Raw genomic sequence first — 20,151 nt, forward strand, 5'->3', positions numbered from 1 at the left:
AACACCACCATATGCAAGAAGGGGAGGGATAAGCTGCAAGCCCCATCAGCTCTTTTTGAAGGGGAAAAGGGAAGCATCTTGTTACACAGTAGCAGTGTTAAAAAACCAACTCGACCAGCTGCTTGAGGACACTTGACATTAATAACCTGAAGGCTGAGGGTGCTGTGAAGAGCCCTCGTGAGAAGACTGATCAGAAGTGGAAGGCTGTTGCTGGGTGCGCACAGCTAGTTCTTGCTGCCGCTGCTGCTCAGCCCTCTTAAGCCTCAGTTGCTGTAGGCGCTTGCGGAGCAAAGCTATCTCAGGCCCCCTTAAAAATTCTGACACAGATAGGGAAAGAAAGGTGAAAAGATAGCAATCAATAGGAAACAGTAAGGATTTGATTATATATTAAAGAGAGAAGGATATAAATAAAAGACATGTCTCATGGAGGAATACTAAAAACAAATTACTTATAAAAAATGACTGATCATTAAGTTAGGAGATAAATACACACACTGACATACTCGAATGCTTCTGTTTAACTATAATGAATTATACACATATAGTTCTCTAAGAATATTTAAGTAACGAAATAGAATGAAAATAAAGTCTTCCATGACAAAACATTTTAAAATGAATATTCCTTTCTTCACTAATTTCATCTTTTTCTAACAAAATCATACTAAGGAAAATTGAAAAATATCAGTTTTCTAATCTATACACAAATTACTAGCTTCAATCATATAATAATTAAAATTCAATTAAAATTATGAAAAAATTACGCATTTTTAAACAAGTCTTGGAATTTATTAATGAAGAACTCTTTAAAAAGTCAAAGTTACACATTTTTCAGCTAAAATCTCTTTTTATGTTGGAACTGTCATTTACTTTTTTTAAGCTAAAAATATTTACATAATCCTTAATATTTTCTTAAAGCAACAGTCATAGATAAAAGTAGCAATACAACATAGAATTCTGCAGATATATTTGAGTGCCTACTATATATGAGGAATTGATTTTGGCTCTGGGGATAAATAAAACATTGAACAAAATAGTCCCTACTCATGTGTGGAGATTATGTTCTGAAAGGAAGAAAGACATCGGTGAACTCACACACACACACACACACATATGTAATATACATGTATGTGTTTCTGTCAAACAGGGACAACTGCTGTGAAGTATACTGGACAGGTTGAGGTAAGGGGGACAGAGGTAGTGGAGGACAGGTTGCTGTTTCCTCTATGGTCATTAAAGAAGGCTTCTCTCATAAGGTGATTTTTGACAAAGACCTCAAGGACTGAGGGAGTAAACCACATGGGTATCTGAAGGAAGTGTTCCAGGTAGAGAGAAGAGCAAGTGCAAATGCTTAGAGGAGGAAGTATGTCTGGGGGTGGGATATATATTACAGGTAATGGCAGAAGAATTTGCTGATAGTTGAGATGTAGCATGGTCCCAAAGTTTTTGGCCCACGTAACAAGAAAAGTAAGAGCTGTTATTTATTGTGACAGGGAAAAGGGAAGAACAAGTAGTAGCAGAGGGAAGAGGAGAACTAACAGATATCCCAGGGGAGACCCTGAGTAGGGACTGAATATAACAGTCTAGAATTCACTAGTAAATTGGATATCACTGGTGATGTTACTTGAAGCTACCTAGAGTGTAGGTGATAATAAAGTCATCTAAGAACTGAACTCTGGTATACTCCAATATTTAACAGGAAGAAAAATCTCTGGGTAGAGTAAGAAGGAGAAGCCATTGAGAAGGTTGGAGGACTGAGTGAGCACAATCTGTAGGCTTGGACGGAAGTATGTCAGGAAGGATGGAGGGAGAAGCTGTGTTGAATGCTGCTGATACAATGAAAAAGATACTGAGAACTAATCACTGGCTTTTGCACCTTGGAAGTCATTGCTGACCTTGACAAGAGCTGTTTCAGCAGAAATCACAGGGGCCAAAATCCAAGTGGAACAGGTTCGAGAGAAAGAGGAGGTCATGAAGTAGACTTGTTGCTAATAGGGAACAGAGAAATTGGATGAGTTGGTGGGGAGGTTTGTTTGTTTTAGTTTGGGAGATAACACATATGTTTGTATGCTGATAGACAATGTTTAATTGCGGGAAGGAAAAAAGATGATTCATGAAATGAAGTGAGCAAATGCAAGAATGATGTCCTTAAGTAGACCAAAAGAGACGAGCTGCAGTGGGTAAGAGGATGAACTGTTTTTTGTTTTTGTTTTTTTTTTTAAGATTTTATTTATTTGAGAGAGTGAAAGAGAGAGATCACAAGCAGGGGGGAGGGGTAGAGGGAGAAGCAGACTCCCCACTGAGCAGGAAGCCTGATGAGGAACTTGATCCCAGGACCCTGGGATCATGACCTGAGCCGAAGGCAGACGCTTAACCAACTGAGCCACCCAGAAGCCTGAGGAGGAACTGGTTTTAAGTAAAAACTTCATCCATTATAACCAAAGGCAAGGCAGAGATTCAACAGTTGCTGATTTGATGGTGGGGGTACAAGGAATTTTGTGTCTCTTGGTGACACTGGCAGCAAATTACACCAACTACCAAACAACTTTCAGCCTCGTTTACATAGATTATAAGGGTGCAAATTTGTTTTATTGTTTCACGAATCAATCATGCCAGAGATACTAACATCTTGTTACCATGACCTCTACTTACAAAGAATTTTATTCAGTCAGTCAATTGGCAGTTAAGATTTAGCAAACAATTCAAGTATCATCATAGTCTCTCAATGCTAGTTCTTTCTAGAAAATTCTCCAGTACCAAGCAGGACAGTATTCACTAACCAATAAATAGTGATGCTCAATGACGTAGTGCCTTCTTTTTAGGTATATACATACACCTTATCTATTGACAGCATAACAGCAATGCTTTTAGCAATATAAAATAATTATTATGCACCCACAAAGTTTGTTATTTTACACTTCAAAAATTACCATGAAGAGACTACATATATGTCAAATTTTGCTAAGAAAACAGAAAAATCACAGAAAATTCACCTGACTTCATTGTTGTTCCAAACCCTCACTCTTATGTTGCCGAATGTTTTTTGGGAATAGAAGAGTATCCACCTAGACCCACCAGGTGATGTAGCATATAAATAGCAGGCTCTATGGAAGTGCAAGCAGCAATGCTCTATAACTTGGAAAATCAAGATTTAGTTATGATAATGTCATGAACTATTTATTCAATGCTTCTAGTGCTTCTTAAAGATCAATTTCTTTTACTTTTAAGGCTGGTTGTATGTGGCTTTGTCTCCCCTGGGTTAAAACAAAAAATGAGGCTATGGGAAGAAGTCACCACACAGCTAACTAGGAAGGGCAAATATTAAATTAAAAATTCCAACCAGACTAAGCAGACTAAACAATCAGACTAAACAACGATACTACTAGCAGTCTCAGACATTAAAGGTAGGTAAGATGCATACACACTACATCCTTTTAAAAAATGTATAAACATATAATTTATAATGTGAATAAATGCATTGAGAATTAGTTTTTGTTAACATGAATCAAAATGGACAGTGAATATATGAATACTTTGGGTTGAATTTTAAAAACAACAAAAAAACCCTCAACAACGTGTCAGGAATTGCTAACAGGAAATTTGTACTTCCATCTCCTGAAGCAACCTACCCTATACTTGTTTTCTTCTGAAAGACTCCAGGCTAATCTCCCTAATGACTCAACTCCCACTGAAAGAGAACAATAAACTATAGTTGACCCGACAAAGGTCCACTCGGTTCTAACGTCATGTCCCGCCTCTCCAATACATAGGGTCTTTTGTCCTGGACACTAGATTATTTTTTTTTTTTTTAAAGATTTTATTTATTGGAGAGAGAGAGAGTGAGAGAGAGCATGAGAGGGGAAAGGGTCAGAGGGAGAAGCAGACTCCCCACCGAGCAGGGAGCCCGACATGGGACTCGATCCTGGGACTTCAGGATCATGACCTGAGTCGAAGGCAGTCGCTTAACCAACTGAGCCACCCAGGCGCCCGACACTAGATTATTTCTATATCTAATTTGGTGGTACTTTATCTGCCTGCTATGGATCTGTCCTCTAATCCCAACTTGCTTCTTGTCCAGGTGAACCTTGTGCATCTTTCTCTTAGAACTGTTACTCCTTTACTGACTTCCAAGTTCCTCTGGTCTCTTCTTTGGTCTCCCCAAAGTGACCATTAACCTAAAATTTCCACTTGTTTCTAATCTATGTATCGCCTCTACCTAGACTAAACAGACCCTGGCATCCTTTAAGGAACCTATAATCCGGATATTTGGTCTTTGAAAGGTTTGCTTTGCTATGCTGTACACCAGAGTTCTTAGTTCCCAATAATTTTTCTACAGAGGTCAATTTAGCTATAAAGATTCTGAATAGACCTACATAAATTTATAAATCTGGACAATTACTTGTAAATAAGCAGGAATTCACAGATAAGCCATATCGGATACTATCTTAAAGAAACTAAATGCTCATAGTCTGAATGGTCTATTTAATTAAAAACACATGGTTCCCTTAGGTGACTCATTTCTCAAGGTGAGACTCCAAAGTGAATTTTGTATGTGCTGATAACCCCATTCAATCCAAAGAAACCACCTTCTCGAATCATATTATTTTATCTAGATTAAAATAAAACCATTCTAAAAAGAGGAAATAAGTCATAAATCAATCCAAAATGAATAAAATAATTACAAATTTTCTTCTTTTTAATTTTTTTAGTAAGCTCCATGCCCAACATAGGGCTCAAACTCATGACCCCAAGATCAAGAGTTGCATGCTCCACCGACTAAGCTAGCCAGGCGCCCCAAAATAATTACAAATTTTAATAAGTGCTTTTCAGGAAGTAAACAGGGCTATCTAAAAGATAATACTATTTTAGTAAAGGAGGATGAATATGGCTAGGGTAGTAAGGACACTTCAACTGAGACACAAGGGAAAAGGAGTTGGCTGAGATATGCCAGGGGGAAGAGCTTCTCTGGTGTGGAGAACAGTACATACAAAGGCTCAGAGTCAGAAACAAAGAGGCACAAGAGAATTTGGCACATTCAAGGGAATAAAGGAAACCACTACAGGTAGAGCATAAGGATCACTGGGAACTAAGAAAGTGCTATGAAGCGGGGTTAGAGAGGTGGGCAAAACCCAGGCCACATAGGCTCTTCGAGACCCACAGTAAAAAGTTCCAATTTTTTTTTGTAGTTCTACTCCTAAATGCAATTAGAAGTCTTTGAGGGGTTTTAAACAGCAAAGTTATACAATCTGATTTAACACTGTAAGATACTCACCTGCCTGTTGCATGGAGAATAAATGATAAGCGAGCAAGAATAGATGCAGGAAGATCAATTAGCAGACAAGAAATGATGGTGAGATGGAAGAAGAATTTATTTTAGATGCAGAACCAACAGGACTTGCTGATGTACTGAGTGTGGGACATGAAGGAAAGCAAGGAATCAAGAATAACACATAGGCTGTTAAAATAAGCAAATGGGGCAGGTGGTTTTAAATTTACTAAAATATAAAAGGGCCAAGATGGAAGAGGTTAGCAGATGGGACGTATATGAGGCTAAATTAAGTTTTAGTTTGGACATGTTAAGCTTAAGATATCCAAAGATATCTAAAAAGAAGGGTCAAATGAGCAGCTGGACACAGGAGTCTGTAACTCAAAGTGGAAGATGAGATTGTGGACATACATTTGGAAATCTTCACCTTAAAGGAGCTATTAACAGCTATGTGAATTGATGCAATCTCCCAGGGATACAGAACAGAGAAAAGAGTACAGACTAAGGTGTTCTACTAAAATAGTCAGAAGTAAATAGAACAAGAACTATCAACTGTGATTACTGAAAACCAGCTAGAGTTGGTAATAAGTAGGCAAAGTAGTATCACAGATGCCAAGAAAGGAAGTGTTTCAAGAAAGGAGCGTCAGACTACGTTAAATGCAAATGGATGAAAAAATCTAGTAAGATACTAACAGAAGTCACTGGTGACTTGACCAAAAGCTTCAGTGGAAACAGAACTGAAAGGCAGACGAGTTGGTTGACAAAGAGATGGAAGGTGGTAAGAAAATGGAGATGGTATGTGAGCACCTCTTGTGAAGACTGATTATGAAAGGAGCAAAGACACAAGACTGGGGGAGAGTGTGGGGTACTTAAGGGAAGTTTTTTTTTTAAGATTTTATTTACTTATTTGTCATAGAGAGAGAGAGAGAGCTCGCGCACGCACAAGCAGAGGGAGTGGCAGGCAGAGGGAGAAGCAGACTCCCCACTGAGCAAGGATCCTGATGCGGGACTTGATCCCAGGATCCTGGGATCATGACTTGAGCCGAAGGCAGCTGCTTAACCAACTGAGCCACCCAGGCGTCCCAGAGGGAGATTTTTTTAAGAAAGGAGGTAACAGAACATATTTGAGGTGGGAAAGGACCAATGCAGTAGAAAAGGCAATACTAATGATGCAGAGAAGAAGCAAAGTCCCTGAGAATTTGGAAAGGGATGGCAATTGCACTGGCTAGCCTTTGACAGGAACAGACACACTTTTCCCCCAAATGTGTCTGTTTCTATCACGGATGTGAGAATGTCAGGAGATTCAAAAGTAGCAAAGTGAGTGCTTTCCCCCACACACACTGTGTGTGGGAAGGTTATCAGCTGGGTGGTAAGATGAGGGTAAAGGGGAGTGGTAAAAGTCTGAGAGACAAGAAGGTGTTAAACACTTTGTCTAGTTGTTGAGCAACAGTGTTGAAAGACTGCTCTGACACAGTGTTGAGCACCCAATGAAATGTGTGGTTGTGACTTTCTTCACAACTCAGTGACTGAGTTGCAGACTAAGAGAAGGCAAATAATTTGGTTCACAGATGGCATTTTGCCAGGCAAATTTTCACATTTCCATCATCCCTTTCCTTCACCCCAGCAAAAGTGACAGAGGAAATACAAGGGACAAAAAGGAAACATTTACATTAAGAGGAATCCACAGCAGGGCAAGAAGCATACTTTTTCATTCTATCTCCATTCAAGGGAACAGAGGCACACCTCCAAGGTACTGCGGTTTGGTTCCACAGCACCACAATAAAGCGAATATCCAATAAGGCAAGTCAGATGAATTTTTTGGTTTCCTACTGTGTATAAAAGTTATGTTTACGCTATTCTGTGGTCTATTAAGTGTGCAATTGCATGCTGTCTAAAAAACAATATACATACCTTAATTTAAAAATACTTTATTGCTAAAAAAAAAAAAAAAAGCTAACCATCATCTGGGCTTTCAGTGAGTCATAATCTTTTTGCTGGTGGAGAGTCTTGCCTTGAAGTTTTTCGCGGCTGATTGATCAGGCTGCCGAAGGGTGGATGGCTGTGGCATCAACTGACTCTTTCACTAATGATTTCTCCGTAGCATGTGACCTTATTTAATAGCATTTTACCCACAGCAGAACTTTCAAAATTGGAGTCTATCTTCTGAAAACTCTGCTGCTGCTTTATCAACTAAGCTTATGGAATATCCTAAATCCTTTGTTGTCATTTCAACAGTCCTCACAGCATCTTCACCAGGAGTAGATTCCATCTCAAGAAACACTTTCTTTGCTCATCCATAAGAAGCAACTCCTCATCCGTTTAAGTTTGATCCTGAGATTGTGGCAATTCAGTTCTATCTTCAGGCTCTACTTCTCATGCTACTTCTCTTGCTATTTCCACCCCATCTGCAGTTACTTCCTCCACTGAAGTCTTGAATCCCTCAAAGTCATCCACAAGGGTTGGAATCAACTTCTTCCAAACTCCTGTTAACATTGATATTTTGACCTCTTCCCATGAATCATGAATATTCTTTTTTTTAAGTAGGTTCCACGCCCAGTGTGGGGCCCAATGTGGGGCTTGAACTCACAACCCTGAGATCAAGACCTGATCTGATATCAAGAGTCAGACACTTAACCGACTGAACCATCCAGGTGCCCTGAATCATGAATATTCTTAATGTCATCTAGAATGGGGAATCCTTTCCAGAAGGTTTTCAATTTACTTTCCCAGATCCATCGAAGGAATCACTTTCTATGGCAGCTGTAGTCTTACAAAAGGTATTTCTTAAATAAGAAGGCTTGAAAGTCAAAATGACTCCTGGACCCAAGGGCTGCAGAATGGATGTTGTGTTAGCAGGCATAAAAACATTAATCTTGTATATCTCCATCAGAGCTCTTGGGTAACCAGATACACTGTGAATGAGCAGGAATATTTTGAAAGGAATCTTTTTTTCTGAGCAGTAGGTCTCAACAGTGGACTTAATATTCAGTGAACCATGTTGTAAACAGACGTGTTGTCATCCAGGCTTTGTTGTTCCATTTCTAGAGCACAGGCAGAGCAGATTTAGCACAAATCTTAAGGGACCTAGGATTTTCAGAATGGGAAATGCTAGCTTCAAACTTTACTACTGCAGCTTCCTAATCTCTCTGAGCCTTCACAAAGCTGAAGAGAGTGAGGGCCTTGCTCTGGATTAGGCTTTGGTTTAAGGGAATGTTGTGGTGATTTGATCTTCTATTCAGATCAGTAAAACTTTCTCCATATCAGAGATAAAGCTGTTTCGTTTATCATCCGTGTGTTCACTGGAGTAGCACTTCTGATTTTCCTTCAAGAATTTTTCCTTTGCATTCACAAGTTGACTAGCTATTTGGCATGAGAGGCCTAGCTTTCTGCCTATCCAGGCTTTCAGCATGCCTTCCTCACTGAGCTTAATCATTTTTAGTTTTTTATTTAAAGTGAGAGATGTGTGACTTTTCCTTTCACTTGAACACATAGAGGCCATTTTAGGGTTACTAATTGGCCTAATTTCAATATTGTTATATCTCAGGGAATAGGGAGGCCCAAGGAAAGGGAGAGAGAGAGAGAACAGCTGTTCAGTAGAGCACTCAGAACATACATACATTTGCCGAACAAGTTCACTGTCTTATGTAGGTGGTATTTGCGGTGCCCCAAATCAATGACAATAGTAACATCGAAGATCACTGATCACAGATCACCATAACAAATATGATAATAGTGAGAAGGTTTGAAATATTGTGAGAATTACCAAAATGTGACACAGATGTGAAGCGAGCAAACACTGTTGGAAAAATAGTGCCAATAGACTAGCTCAACACAGGGTTGCCACAAAGCTTCAATGTGTAAAAAACAGAATATATGGAAAACACAACAAACTAAAGCACAATAAAATGAGGTATGTTTGTAATAAAAATCATGGCTCTAAGATGATACTCTCCCCCCAACCACATGGACAATTCTTAGTATCCATAAACCTATCTGAACCTAGAAGTGCAGAAGAGATTGGAAAAACAAAACAAAACAGAAAAAACTCATTAAGTCCTTATTGTTAAAATGTTGTACTCTGGGATAATGAAAGGCTTGTTGTCAAAACAATTCCAGGCATAATCTTTAGATATTACATCTAACATCAAATCATTTTCTTCAATACTGACCCTATCTTCGTAATAATGGAAGTATTCTGATTTTCCATAATGCAGTCAACAAAAATTCTTTCAACCGGTAGAGACCAGTTAAAAATACTTCCTTAACTCCTTTAAAAAAATTACAGGCAAAGGTGCCAAGTAATGATCAAGACAATGACTGCATGATCATCACAAATTTTTTTCTATTTTGATGATTCAAATGACTACTTAATACTTACATTAAATACTGAAAGGGATTTAGCAATCTGAAATGCAATATTAATTGTGTTAAATATCTGTAACAAAAAAGAAAAATGAAACTCTAAACTAAGTACTTTACTCAGAAATGTGTTTAAAAAACAACTTGAATTAGTTTGGATTCAGTGCAACATGAATAAAAGCTAGGGAATCTTCTTGCTAAGTTTTCCCAATAACTTATAATTGATCAGAATCTTTAAGAGTATTTCCAAGAATGTTATTACTTTAAAATTCTTTTTTTTTTTTTTTTTACCAATTTTACCTGCTTTGACAAACTTTGGACTGATTCTGTCCCTACTTCCCAAACACTCCAAAATATTTTACTTTCTCATAAGTTGAAATGCTAACTATGTCAATTAGACAGTGGAAAACCTGACTTTAAAGCTCAGCTTTAGCTTATTAATACAGATAAACTGTGCACAAGTTTTAATAGTTACATAACTGACTCTGGCTTCTATTCCCATAGAAACTGAAATGAATTACGAAAAATGGGATATATGATAAAAGAATGCCTAATTTAAAACACCCTGTATTTGGTGATCTGGTATCAGATTTCAGAGAAGCAAGAATAAAGTGACAGCTTGGCAGTTACGCTATTAGGAATTTTTTATAGGCTTTACCTTAGGTCTGCCAGCTGTATCTCTAGTTGCTAATATTTTTTATTATATGTCAAGTAAAATGCCTCTTTAGGAGAACCCAAAGAAAAATATAAATAAAATCTTAGTGGTTATTATAAATACGTGTACACACTTAAAATGTGAAGTAAATTATAGTCATATCTGCTGAAAATTACTGTTATAAATACTAGTACATTCCATAGTTGGGGAGGGGGGGAGTTGAACATGAGGAGTTTTAATATCGAGAGGAAAACAGTATTTTAACAGAATTTAGGAGTTGATTTTTTTCCACTAATATCAAGTACCTTGTTTTAACAAGGACTTGTTAGAACAATTCTTTTTCATGGAAATATAGGAGAAATAAATCTTTTGGTAAATTGTATATGTTGTCAACAAGAGATGTTACCAAATGTACCACAAAGAATGTATTTAAAGTATTTCATGATGTGAAGAAAAATAATAAAAAATATAAATAGAGGAACTGATAATATAGGTACAACCAAGTGTCTAGAAAGACATTTTCATCTATAATGGCTTATAAAAGTAATCTTTAAGTCAATTGCATGAAGCTATGTCAAAACACTATCTGCTGGTACCTATATTTTTTAAAGATTTGTCTTAGGTAAACTGAAGATTCTGATATTTGTTAAATTCATGCAAGTTAGGCACACTTGAAGTTTGTGTTTAAGTTACATGTTCACATATTACATGTCACTTTGATTTATTCCAGCAAGAACAAGTTCATGTGATTTAGTATCTTTCAAACCAGCCCACAAAGACGTATTCATTATCAGAAATCATCAGATGAACCACAGCCTATTGAAAGAGTAGCATCCTCACCAGACTGATGATGCGTATGGCGTCCAGATGCCTCCACAGACTGCCTTTGTTCATTGTCTGGAGAAGACAGCAAAGAAGTAGAATGAGGGCTTTCTGTAGAAGAGGATGTTGAATGAGCCTGAGCTGACACTGCAGCGGACGTAGAAGGCTGAAGAGACTGTTCAGCTGAAGGATCTACTTCCATTGCACTTTCCCCCACTTCCAAATCGGTACTTGACGGGACCGCAGGAAGAGCAGACACATCTGACTGGCTCGTTCCACCTTCAAAAAACACATGTTAATGCAAATTCAAATACTAACTGCTTTCCAAAACCAGCTACTCTAAAGAGATATGTTCAAGAAATATATGTACACTTGTACATACATGTACACACAAAGAAACACAATTTCAGGATATCAAACACAAACAGTGGTGGTTGGATCCCTTTGAGCAAATAGGCTAACCAAGAGGGGTAAAAATCTATCTACAGAACACTGTTATTAAAGTAATCAGTCTTTCAAGATCAATATGGTACCTTCATTTACACAAAGCTAAATAATAGGTTGTAAAATGCCTATATATAAATAACATCTAGTCCCTTTAACTTGAAGATGATGATTCTGATTTAATGACTGGATAATCAGAGAATGGATTTTATTTATTTATTTTTTTGAGAGAGAACATGCACAAGACCGGGGGTGGGAGGGCAAACAGAGAGAGAGAATCTTCAGCAAGCTCCACAGCAAGCACAGAGCCCCCACACAGGGCTCATTCTCATGACCCTGAGGATCATGACCTGAGCCGAAATCAAGAGTCAGACACTTAACCGACTGAGCCACCCAGGGGCCCAGGAGAATGAATTTTATTGATATATTTCCATTCCATAACATAATGTCTTTTGTAAATATGTAAGAAAAATTTTATTGGGAAGAGTAAAGTTACAAATAGGTCAGAATAAGATTAAGTTCCTGATTCCTACTTCATTAGCAATAATGTCTCAACCACTAAACTAACATGATGCAGTCATGGTTTTAAAAGGCTTGAGTGTCTACTATGTCTTATGCTAGGCTTTGTGCTATCTGCAAAAGAATAATTAGGAATAGTCCATAAACATTAACAATTTTCCCTCAAGTCTAGATGTTATTAAAAGAAAGATGGAATGGACTAATCCAGTTCATGTCTTGCAAAATACAACTATCAGAGATTATGAAGTTTTCTCTTTTAATCACCATGATTTAAATATTTCTTATTTTAAATTTAAGCACAAATTCAACTCTTTTTTTTTTTTAAAGATTTATTTATTTGAGAGAGGAATGAGAGAGAGAGAGCACAAGAGAGGGGAACAGGAGAGGGAGAAGCAGACTCCCCGCCGAGCAGGGAGTCCGAGGCGGGACTCGATCCCAGGACTCCAGGATCATGACCTGAGCCGAAGGCAGTCGCTTAACCAACTGAGCCACCCAGGCGCCCCTAAAGATTTTTTTAAAAATTTTTATTTATTTGACAGAAATAGCGAGAGAGGGAACACAAGCAGGAGCAGTGGGAGAGGGAGAAGCAGGCCTCCCGCAGAGCAGGGAGCCCGATGTGGGGCTCGATCCCAGGACCTTGGGACCATGACCCGAGCCGAAGGCAGACGCTTAACAACTGAGCCACCCTGGTGCCCCCAAATTCAACAACTCTTAAGCAAATCCACAGTCCAAGGAATTTTTTAAAAAGTTAATTGAAATGAGGAGTTAACAAGAATCATTTATGGAAAAATTCAATATAATTTTTTATTTTGGGTTTTTGAAACAATTAGGAGTTAACTTTTATACTCCTCATTTTTGACAGAGATAAGTAACTTGCCGAAGACCCCAAAGCTAGAAAGTAGTGAACCAAGATATGAAAACAAGTCAGCTAACACTAGAAACAGCAATTAATAACCAATGCCTAAGTAATATAAAGGAGAAACTATTCCATTATATAAAACTTTTTATCTACAGAGTTTTATATATTTCCATTCTCAGAATGCATACAAAAATATATTGGGATATATGAGGGAAATATCAGACTTTCTTACTTTTCTTGAGAAAAGCAAAGAATAAGGGCTAGGTCTACTGGAACATGAAGGGACAAATACCCAATACCCTTGGTCCTCTACTGCTTCACATAATATAGTTAAGAACCTATGATTATTATAGATATAAAATGGTATAAATGGAATGACATAAATAAAACAAACGTCAATAAAACAGCCTTTGCCAGCTTTTGGTTGACTTTAATTAATAAGAAAAATTACCTCTTGGTCGAGATCTTCCTCGTCCTCCATTGCTTTGTGCAACTTCACTTGCTTCTTCAAACCACCTTGATAACATGTCAGACATTCTCTGCATCAGTGACACATTGGGACTTTGCTCACCTATCACAATACAGGTCTTATCAGTGAATCAGTAGTAAGTCAGGATCTTTCATTAACGTAAAAACCCAGATTTTAAGGCCTTTAAAATGAGAGCATTAAAAAAAAAAAGAATCAAATTGCCTAAATAAATTCTATGAATGTATAAAAATCTATTAGAGCTATCATCACATTTCATAGTAAATGTCTATGTAAGTGACTCTCCATCTGTATTTTGAGTTCCTTAAGAATAGGATTTACATCTCCTGCATCTTTGTCTATTCTTAGGTACCTCTCCACACCTCCCACCCTGACCCCAACCCACATCTTTATTTCCACCAGTGCACAGCTAGGAAGGGCTCATGAATTGTAAATTGAACCAATTAAAAGAAAGGTTTGCCCTCTCACTTAGATTTCCTTAAACTCAATTTATTTTCACCACACTGTAAGCATATTCCATATATTTGAAATTAACAAAAACCAAAAAGTATTATATTTGTCTCTTCCCTCTACTCCTTTCCTCCTTCAAATATGAGTTTTCTCTTAAGGGAATTATCAAATTAAATATGACACCAAAACTGACAATTCTATTCTACAATCATATAATTTAAAATGCAAATCATTTGTTCTTGGATGTTCTGTGAAAATGGAATTTTACACTTTATTGCCTTTATATAACGTTGCTTTATATTTAAATATATATTATGATACCAAGGATGATATATTGGGGAATATGCTTTTGATGTTAAAAGAATTCACAAGTCATTAAAGTAAGATTTTGGCTACAGATCAACTATTAAAATACACACAGATTAATTCCATTTTAAAAGTGTACCATCTTAAAGCTCCCAAGGTAGTTTCTTATGCTTGTCAAAGGCACTTGATAAAAGGAAAAAAAATTTTTTACCTATTATAAAACTCCTGGGTTAGAAATTGAAGAGTTTTCATTTCTCTTTATATCTAATAGGCAAAATTAAAGAAGTTTGATGATGTCCAGTGTTTTATATGGCAATGGGCATTCTCATATTTCCAGTAGGAATGTACAGTAGTGTATTCATTTTGGAGGGCAATTTGATAGCTATCAAAATTAAAATGCACTATCCAGTGAACCAGTCGTTCATTCCACTTTTAGGAATTTATCCTCAGATATACTTGCACAAGCATGGTAAGATATATGTACAAGGATATTTGTTTCAGCATCACTTATAATAGCAAAAAAAAAACAGAAACAAATTAAAAGATTAATTTTTTAAATTTCATATTAGAAAAGGCTGACCAAAGCAGAGTTACCATCTCGTTCTCGTTCACTCTCAGGCCTCGCTCGGGGTCCAGTATCTGACCAATCACCACGAAGTCTCAAACGCTTCACTGGAGGCTGTCGTAACTAAAAGATGAAGAGAAAACTCATTTGCTCAAGTCTTAAAGCATGATTTAGTCTAACAGATTCTTTCCATTCCCTTGCTTTCTTGATTGAGTACGCAAAAGAGATCCTAGGTCAAAATATGAAAGACAGCTCTTATAATGATGGTATCTATTGATGGTACAGCCTACCCTTAACATGTTCACCCTAAAGAGTCTGAATGTAACTTTGAAATCATGTACATGTGACTTCTAATCACTTTACAGCTGACAACAGGAAAGTTATTTAACCACAATGAACTAGAGTTTTCTATTACGATGATACATGTAGTCTAAAGTAAAGTACCTACACAGCTGACAGTAGGAATTATCACTATTTTATTATTATTGACAGTTTACTCTCTGGGTCCTCCTATCCACTGCAACCCTTCACTACTCACCTCAGGGTCTCTACTCTACCTCGTTCCCCTCATTCTTGGCTAATAACTCTTCCTCCTACTTCACAGAAAATAAAGTCAGTCCTGCAGAAATGATAGTAATTTCTTCAGCTGCATTTTACAAACTTATCGATAGTCTACAACTTCTTAATTCCTTCTAACCTTTCTCAGAAGATATATTATTTTGTTTAAGCTTAATCTCTCCACTGTGCTTTTTATTTTATTCCTTCAGTTACTCAAGCACCTTGCTTTGACAATTACTCTTTCCCATACATATTCATTTCCTCTCTCATTTCTTCCTTATAATATGCTGAAGGTTCTTACCATTTTGAACAAACAAAACACCTCAATTTTATACTTCTACCCAGCTATACTCTTTTCCCACATTTTCTGAAGCTTTATTGTCAAGCTTCTTGAAAAGAAGTCTATATTTAGTCCACCTTTATCTACCATTCCTCCCTCAGTTTACTGTAGTCACCTTACCTTCCCATCTTTCCACCAAATTCATTCTTACCAATATCACCAATGAGTGATCAATGGCTAAGTTCACTGATCAGTGATAAAATGATAAATAGTCAATTGCCAATTCAAATGGCACCTTCCACAACTTATTTCATTTGATGTCTATGGCACTTGACACTCTTGATCATTCTCTGTAACTTTTATATTTTTAACATTTTTTATAGAGATAACACATATACCATAATATTCACCCTTTTGAAGTATGTAAGTCAGTGGTACATATGCACAAAGCTGTGCAACCACTTGTACCACCACTAATTCCAGAACATTTTCATCAGCTCAAAGAGAAAACCTATAGCTGTGAGCAGCTGCTCCCCACTTCTGCCACTCGGCTCCTGGTGACCACTAATCTACTTTCTATCTCTAGGGATATGCCCATTCTGGACATTTCATATAAATGGGATAGTATGTGGCCCTTTCTACCTGGCTTCTTTCACATGGCATAATATTTTCAAAGTTCATCCATGTTGCACCATCTATCTATTTCATTTCTTTTTATGGCTCAATAATATTCCATTATTTGGATATACCATATTTTGTTTATTCATTCATCAGTCTATGAACACTGAGTTGTTTCCACTTTTTGGCTGTTGTGAATAATGCTGCTATGAACATATGTGCAAGTTTTTATGGGGACATATGTTTTCAGTTCTCTTCAGTATATATCTAGAAATGGAATTGCTGGATCATATGATAACTCTATGTTTAACTTTTGAGGAACTGCCAAACTGTTTTCCAAAGCAGCTGCACCATTTTACATTCCTACCAGCAATGTGTGAAAGCTCCACTTTCTCCACATCTTCATCAACACTGTTATTGACTTTTTTTATTTTAGCCAACCTAGTAAGTGCGAAGAGGCACCTCACTGTGGTTTCGATATATTTTGGTTACTAGATTCTAAATCATAAATCAAATACATGATATACAAACATTTTTTCCCATTTTGTGGATCACTCCCTTTATTCTTATTTTTAACATAACATTCATCGATTTTTTTTTCTGACAATTAAACAGATTTTGTAGAAACTTGGTGACAGCTTAGCTGCAAATTTTCTGTTTTCTCCTGGAAACCATACTGAGCAACAAGATGCAAAAAAAAATCTCTACACCCTCAGCAAAGAAGACAGAAAAAAAACCCTTACAAATTCCCTAAGTATGTAAATATAGCTAGAAGCAATAAAGAAGAGCAAAATCTGCACAGGAAGCCACAAGTGTGATACGGAATGATCAGAAGATTAGAGAAAGCCTAGTGTGGCAGCTGTCCACAATCTTAGACAAACAATCATTTCCAGAAACAGAGGGCCTCCCTCTGTGTGTGAACTATATTTAGAATAGAAAAGAGCCCTGCTCCATAGTTATGAGAGAGGAATTTTATATTATACAAGCGAAGAACTAGTTTTATAACCTCAGCAACTATGTCTGGAGCAAGATCTTCAAGTTAAAAACAGGCCCAAGTTTGAGTTTTTGAGACAGGCAAAATAACCTAGCCAAGAATACTGAAAATGCTATAAGCAGTAATTCATTCAACAATTCATTCTGAGCACCTTCTATGTATCAGGCACTACTCTAGGTACTGGGAAAAAATCAATGGATAAATCATGCAAAAACCCCAATGTCCCAGAGTTTATAAACTAGTGGAGTAGATGAACAATACATGATAAAAAAGTAAAATATACAAAGAAAGTGTTAAGTGTTATGGGGAAAAAAAACTAAGTAGACAGAAGATGGGCAGTACCAGGGAGTTAAGGGCTGCGATTTTAAACAGGGTGGTCAAGTAGGGCCTCGCTGAGAACGTGACAAGGGCGAAGATCTAAAATAGGGAAGAGAAGATGAAATCCAGATATGTGGGAAGATCATTTCATATGCAGTAAATGCAAAAGCCATAAGGGAGAAGCATGTTCAGGCTGCCTGAATAAGTCAGTAGAGGTGGCCAGAGCAGAGTACAGAAGTACTGAGAAAACAGTAGAAGTCACCAGAACCACATGATATAAGCTCTTGAATCCACTGTTGGGATCTTAGTTTTGCTTTGAGGAGATGGAGAGCCACTTGGGAGTGTTGATCAGAAGAGTAGCATAATTTGACTTGGTTTTAAAGGATCACTGGGCTGCTATGTAGCTAAAGGACTGTGGCGCTAGGGGGTGAAAGTAGGGGGACTGGTTAAAAGCTACCACAATAATCTAGGACAGACAGTGAGGCCTTGGATCAGGGTAGTAGAGGTAGTCAGAATGGGAAGTAGTATTACAGATCTGGGATATGTATTTTCGGGACAAACCATGGGGACAGGAGAAAATGAGAGACTGGATTCAACAAAGTAGTCCAATAATGGTAGTGGGGCAGGTGGGGAAAATGTCAAATAGATATTAGAGGAAAAGGAAGACAGCAAAGACAATTAAAAAAAAAGGGGGGGGGGGCGCCTGAGTGGCTCAGATGGTTAAGTGTCTGCCTTTGGCTCAGGTCATGATCTCGGGGTCCTGGGATCGAGTCCCATATGGGGCTCCCTGCTCAGTGGGAAGCCTGCTTCTCCCTCTCCCTCTGCCACTCCTTCTGCTTGTGCTCTTCTGTATATCTCTCTGTCAAATAAATAAATAAAAATCTTTAAAAAAAAAAGGAATACAAAAATAAAGAAAAATGAGAAGTAAAAAAATTGAGTAAGAAAAAAATACTAAAGGGAAAAATGAAAGAGAAATTCTTAGAGGATTAAGAATTAAGAAAATATAAAAATATTTATTAAGAATTTATTAAGAATTATTAAAATATAAAAATATCATTAAAACAAAAAAATCACTACGTGAAACTGATTTATATCTTAAAATCCTGTTCAATCATTTCTTACATTTCTAATCAAAATACGTTATTCCTTCCTTTGCTCTACTTATATAGAACATAACTCTTATATATAATTCTATTAAGTTTTACATATTCATTTATTTATATCTCTATTTCCACTAAACCGTAAATTCCTGAGTGAGAGGCCATGTCTTTGTCACAGTCATCCTTGAGTTTCTTAAGTTTCTACAGGATCTAGTGTAAGTAGGTGCCCAATAAATATTTGGTGAGTTGAGTGTGTCTGAACACTACTGTCAAGGATTTAGCATAAAACACTGAAGAAAAGGTGGTAAGCTTAAGAAGGGGACAGACTACTAATTTCTTCTATATACACCTGTGAATTGGTTGGTTTATTATACTAAGCATGATTTATTTTTATAATTTTAATCCATTTTCAGAATTATTTTTCTTAATTTAGTTAATTCAACAAAGAATACTAAGAAAACCATATTTAGGATATAACCAAGTGATCATGACTCAGCCTCATTCACTCTGATGCAAACACATTTTGGCTAAGTACTCTATGGTATAAAAGTTGGTTGGCCCACTTAAACTGCTTCTGCATTTCCGACTTGCATTATGTAAGAGTCACAGAGCTGGACTGTACACTAGAGCACATATCTCAAGAGGAATTACATAGCAGCAACAAAATGAAAGAGCAGATCTCATGTTCTCAGTAAGACCAATAAACTCAAAATAGCTTTCATTAGCCAGCATACCCTTTTCTTTGTCAATATCCTAATTCACTTAAAATACACTGGCACATTTAAAATCCCAAAAAATATTTATAAAGTTATCCTGATTTTCCCCTAATTTTATAGCCATCTAAACATGCAATCATAAGAACTGGATATACTTTTGGATATCACAGGAATTAGAAAATTGTTGTTCTTTATTAACTTTAAAATATGTTCACTAATAGGAGTTGGTCCAATACCAAAAAGTCACTAATAATTAATAAAGCAACAGTAATTTAAAAAACATTTACAAGCCAAACAGTAGAGTGATTAAACATAGGACATTAAAAAAAAAAAAGCCAAAGTGAAAAATATTTTGGAGAAAGAAGCTAAATGGGTTAAAACAAATATTATTCTATTGCTGCATACTTCAAGGATATATTATTTCTGGTTTTTACCTTTTGTAAATAAGAAGATGGTATGCTACTTTATTTTTTTAAATATTTTATTTTTAAGTAATCTCTATACCTATACTATGTGGGACTTGAACCCACAACCCCAAGATCAAGAGTCATATGCTCTACTGACTGGAGCCTACAAGGCGCCCCAATGGTTCACTATTTTAGAGTCACCTAATTTTCAATATATAATATTATGTGTATATGGATCTATATATAATAGATATGAAATGCGATATATATACTTCAATAAGGCTAAATGTTTATGTTCACCAACAGGATTTTACCTATTACCATTTACTATTCATATGTGGACAGCAATTCCCTCCTCTCCCCATTATGTGTGTGTATGTGTGTGTGTGTGTGTGTATATGTGTACTTTAACTTACCTTATTCTCACTTAC

The 20,151-nt window shown here is 36.8% G+C and overlaps 1 protein-coding gene across 4 annotated transcripts in view; it reads right to left on the reverse strand.

Moving 5' to 3' along the window:
• DCAF6 (DDB1 and CUL4 associated factor 6) overlaps positions 1-20,151 on the reverse strand; it is a 127,953-nt gene that overhangs the window by 58,333 nt on the left and 49,469 nt on the right. For 2 of the 4 annotated variants that reach the window (XM_035010907.1, XM_035010906.1), the window contains exons 10-13: positions 14,759-14,852; positions 13,373-13,492; positions 11,118-11,378; positions 147-317 (exon numbers count right to left, since the gene is read on the reverse strand). In XM_035010907.1, the coding sequence (XP_034866798.1) occupies positions 147-317; positions 11,118-11,378; positions 13,373-13,492; positions 14,759-14,852 (646 nt within the window). The remainder of the gene's footprint in view (positions 1-146; positions 318-11,117; positions 11,379-13,372; positions 13,493-14,758; positions 14,853-20,151) is intronic. The other 2 variants (XM_035010909.1, XM_035010908.1) reach the window with 1 other exon arrangement.

Source organism: Mirounga leonina, unplaced genomic scaffold, assembly GCF_011800145.1.
Source record: "Mirounga leonina isolate KUSES-001 unplaced genomic scaffold, KU_Mleo_1.0 Mir_154, whole genome shotgun sequence".
Lineage (NCBI taxonomy): Eukaryota > Metazoa > Chordata > Mammalia > Carnivora > Phocidae > Mirounga > Mirounga leonina.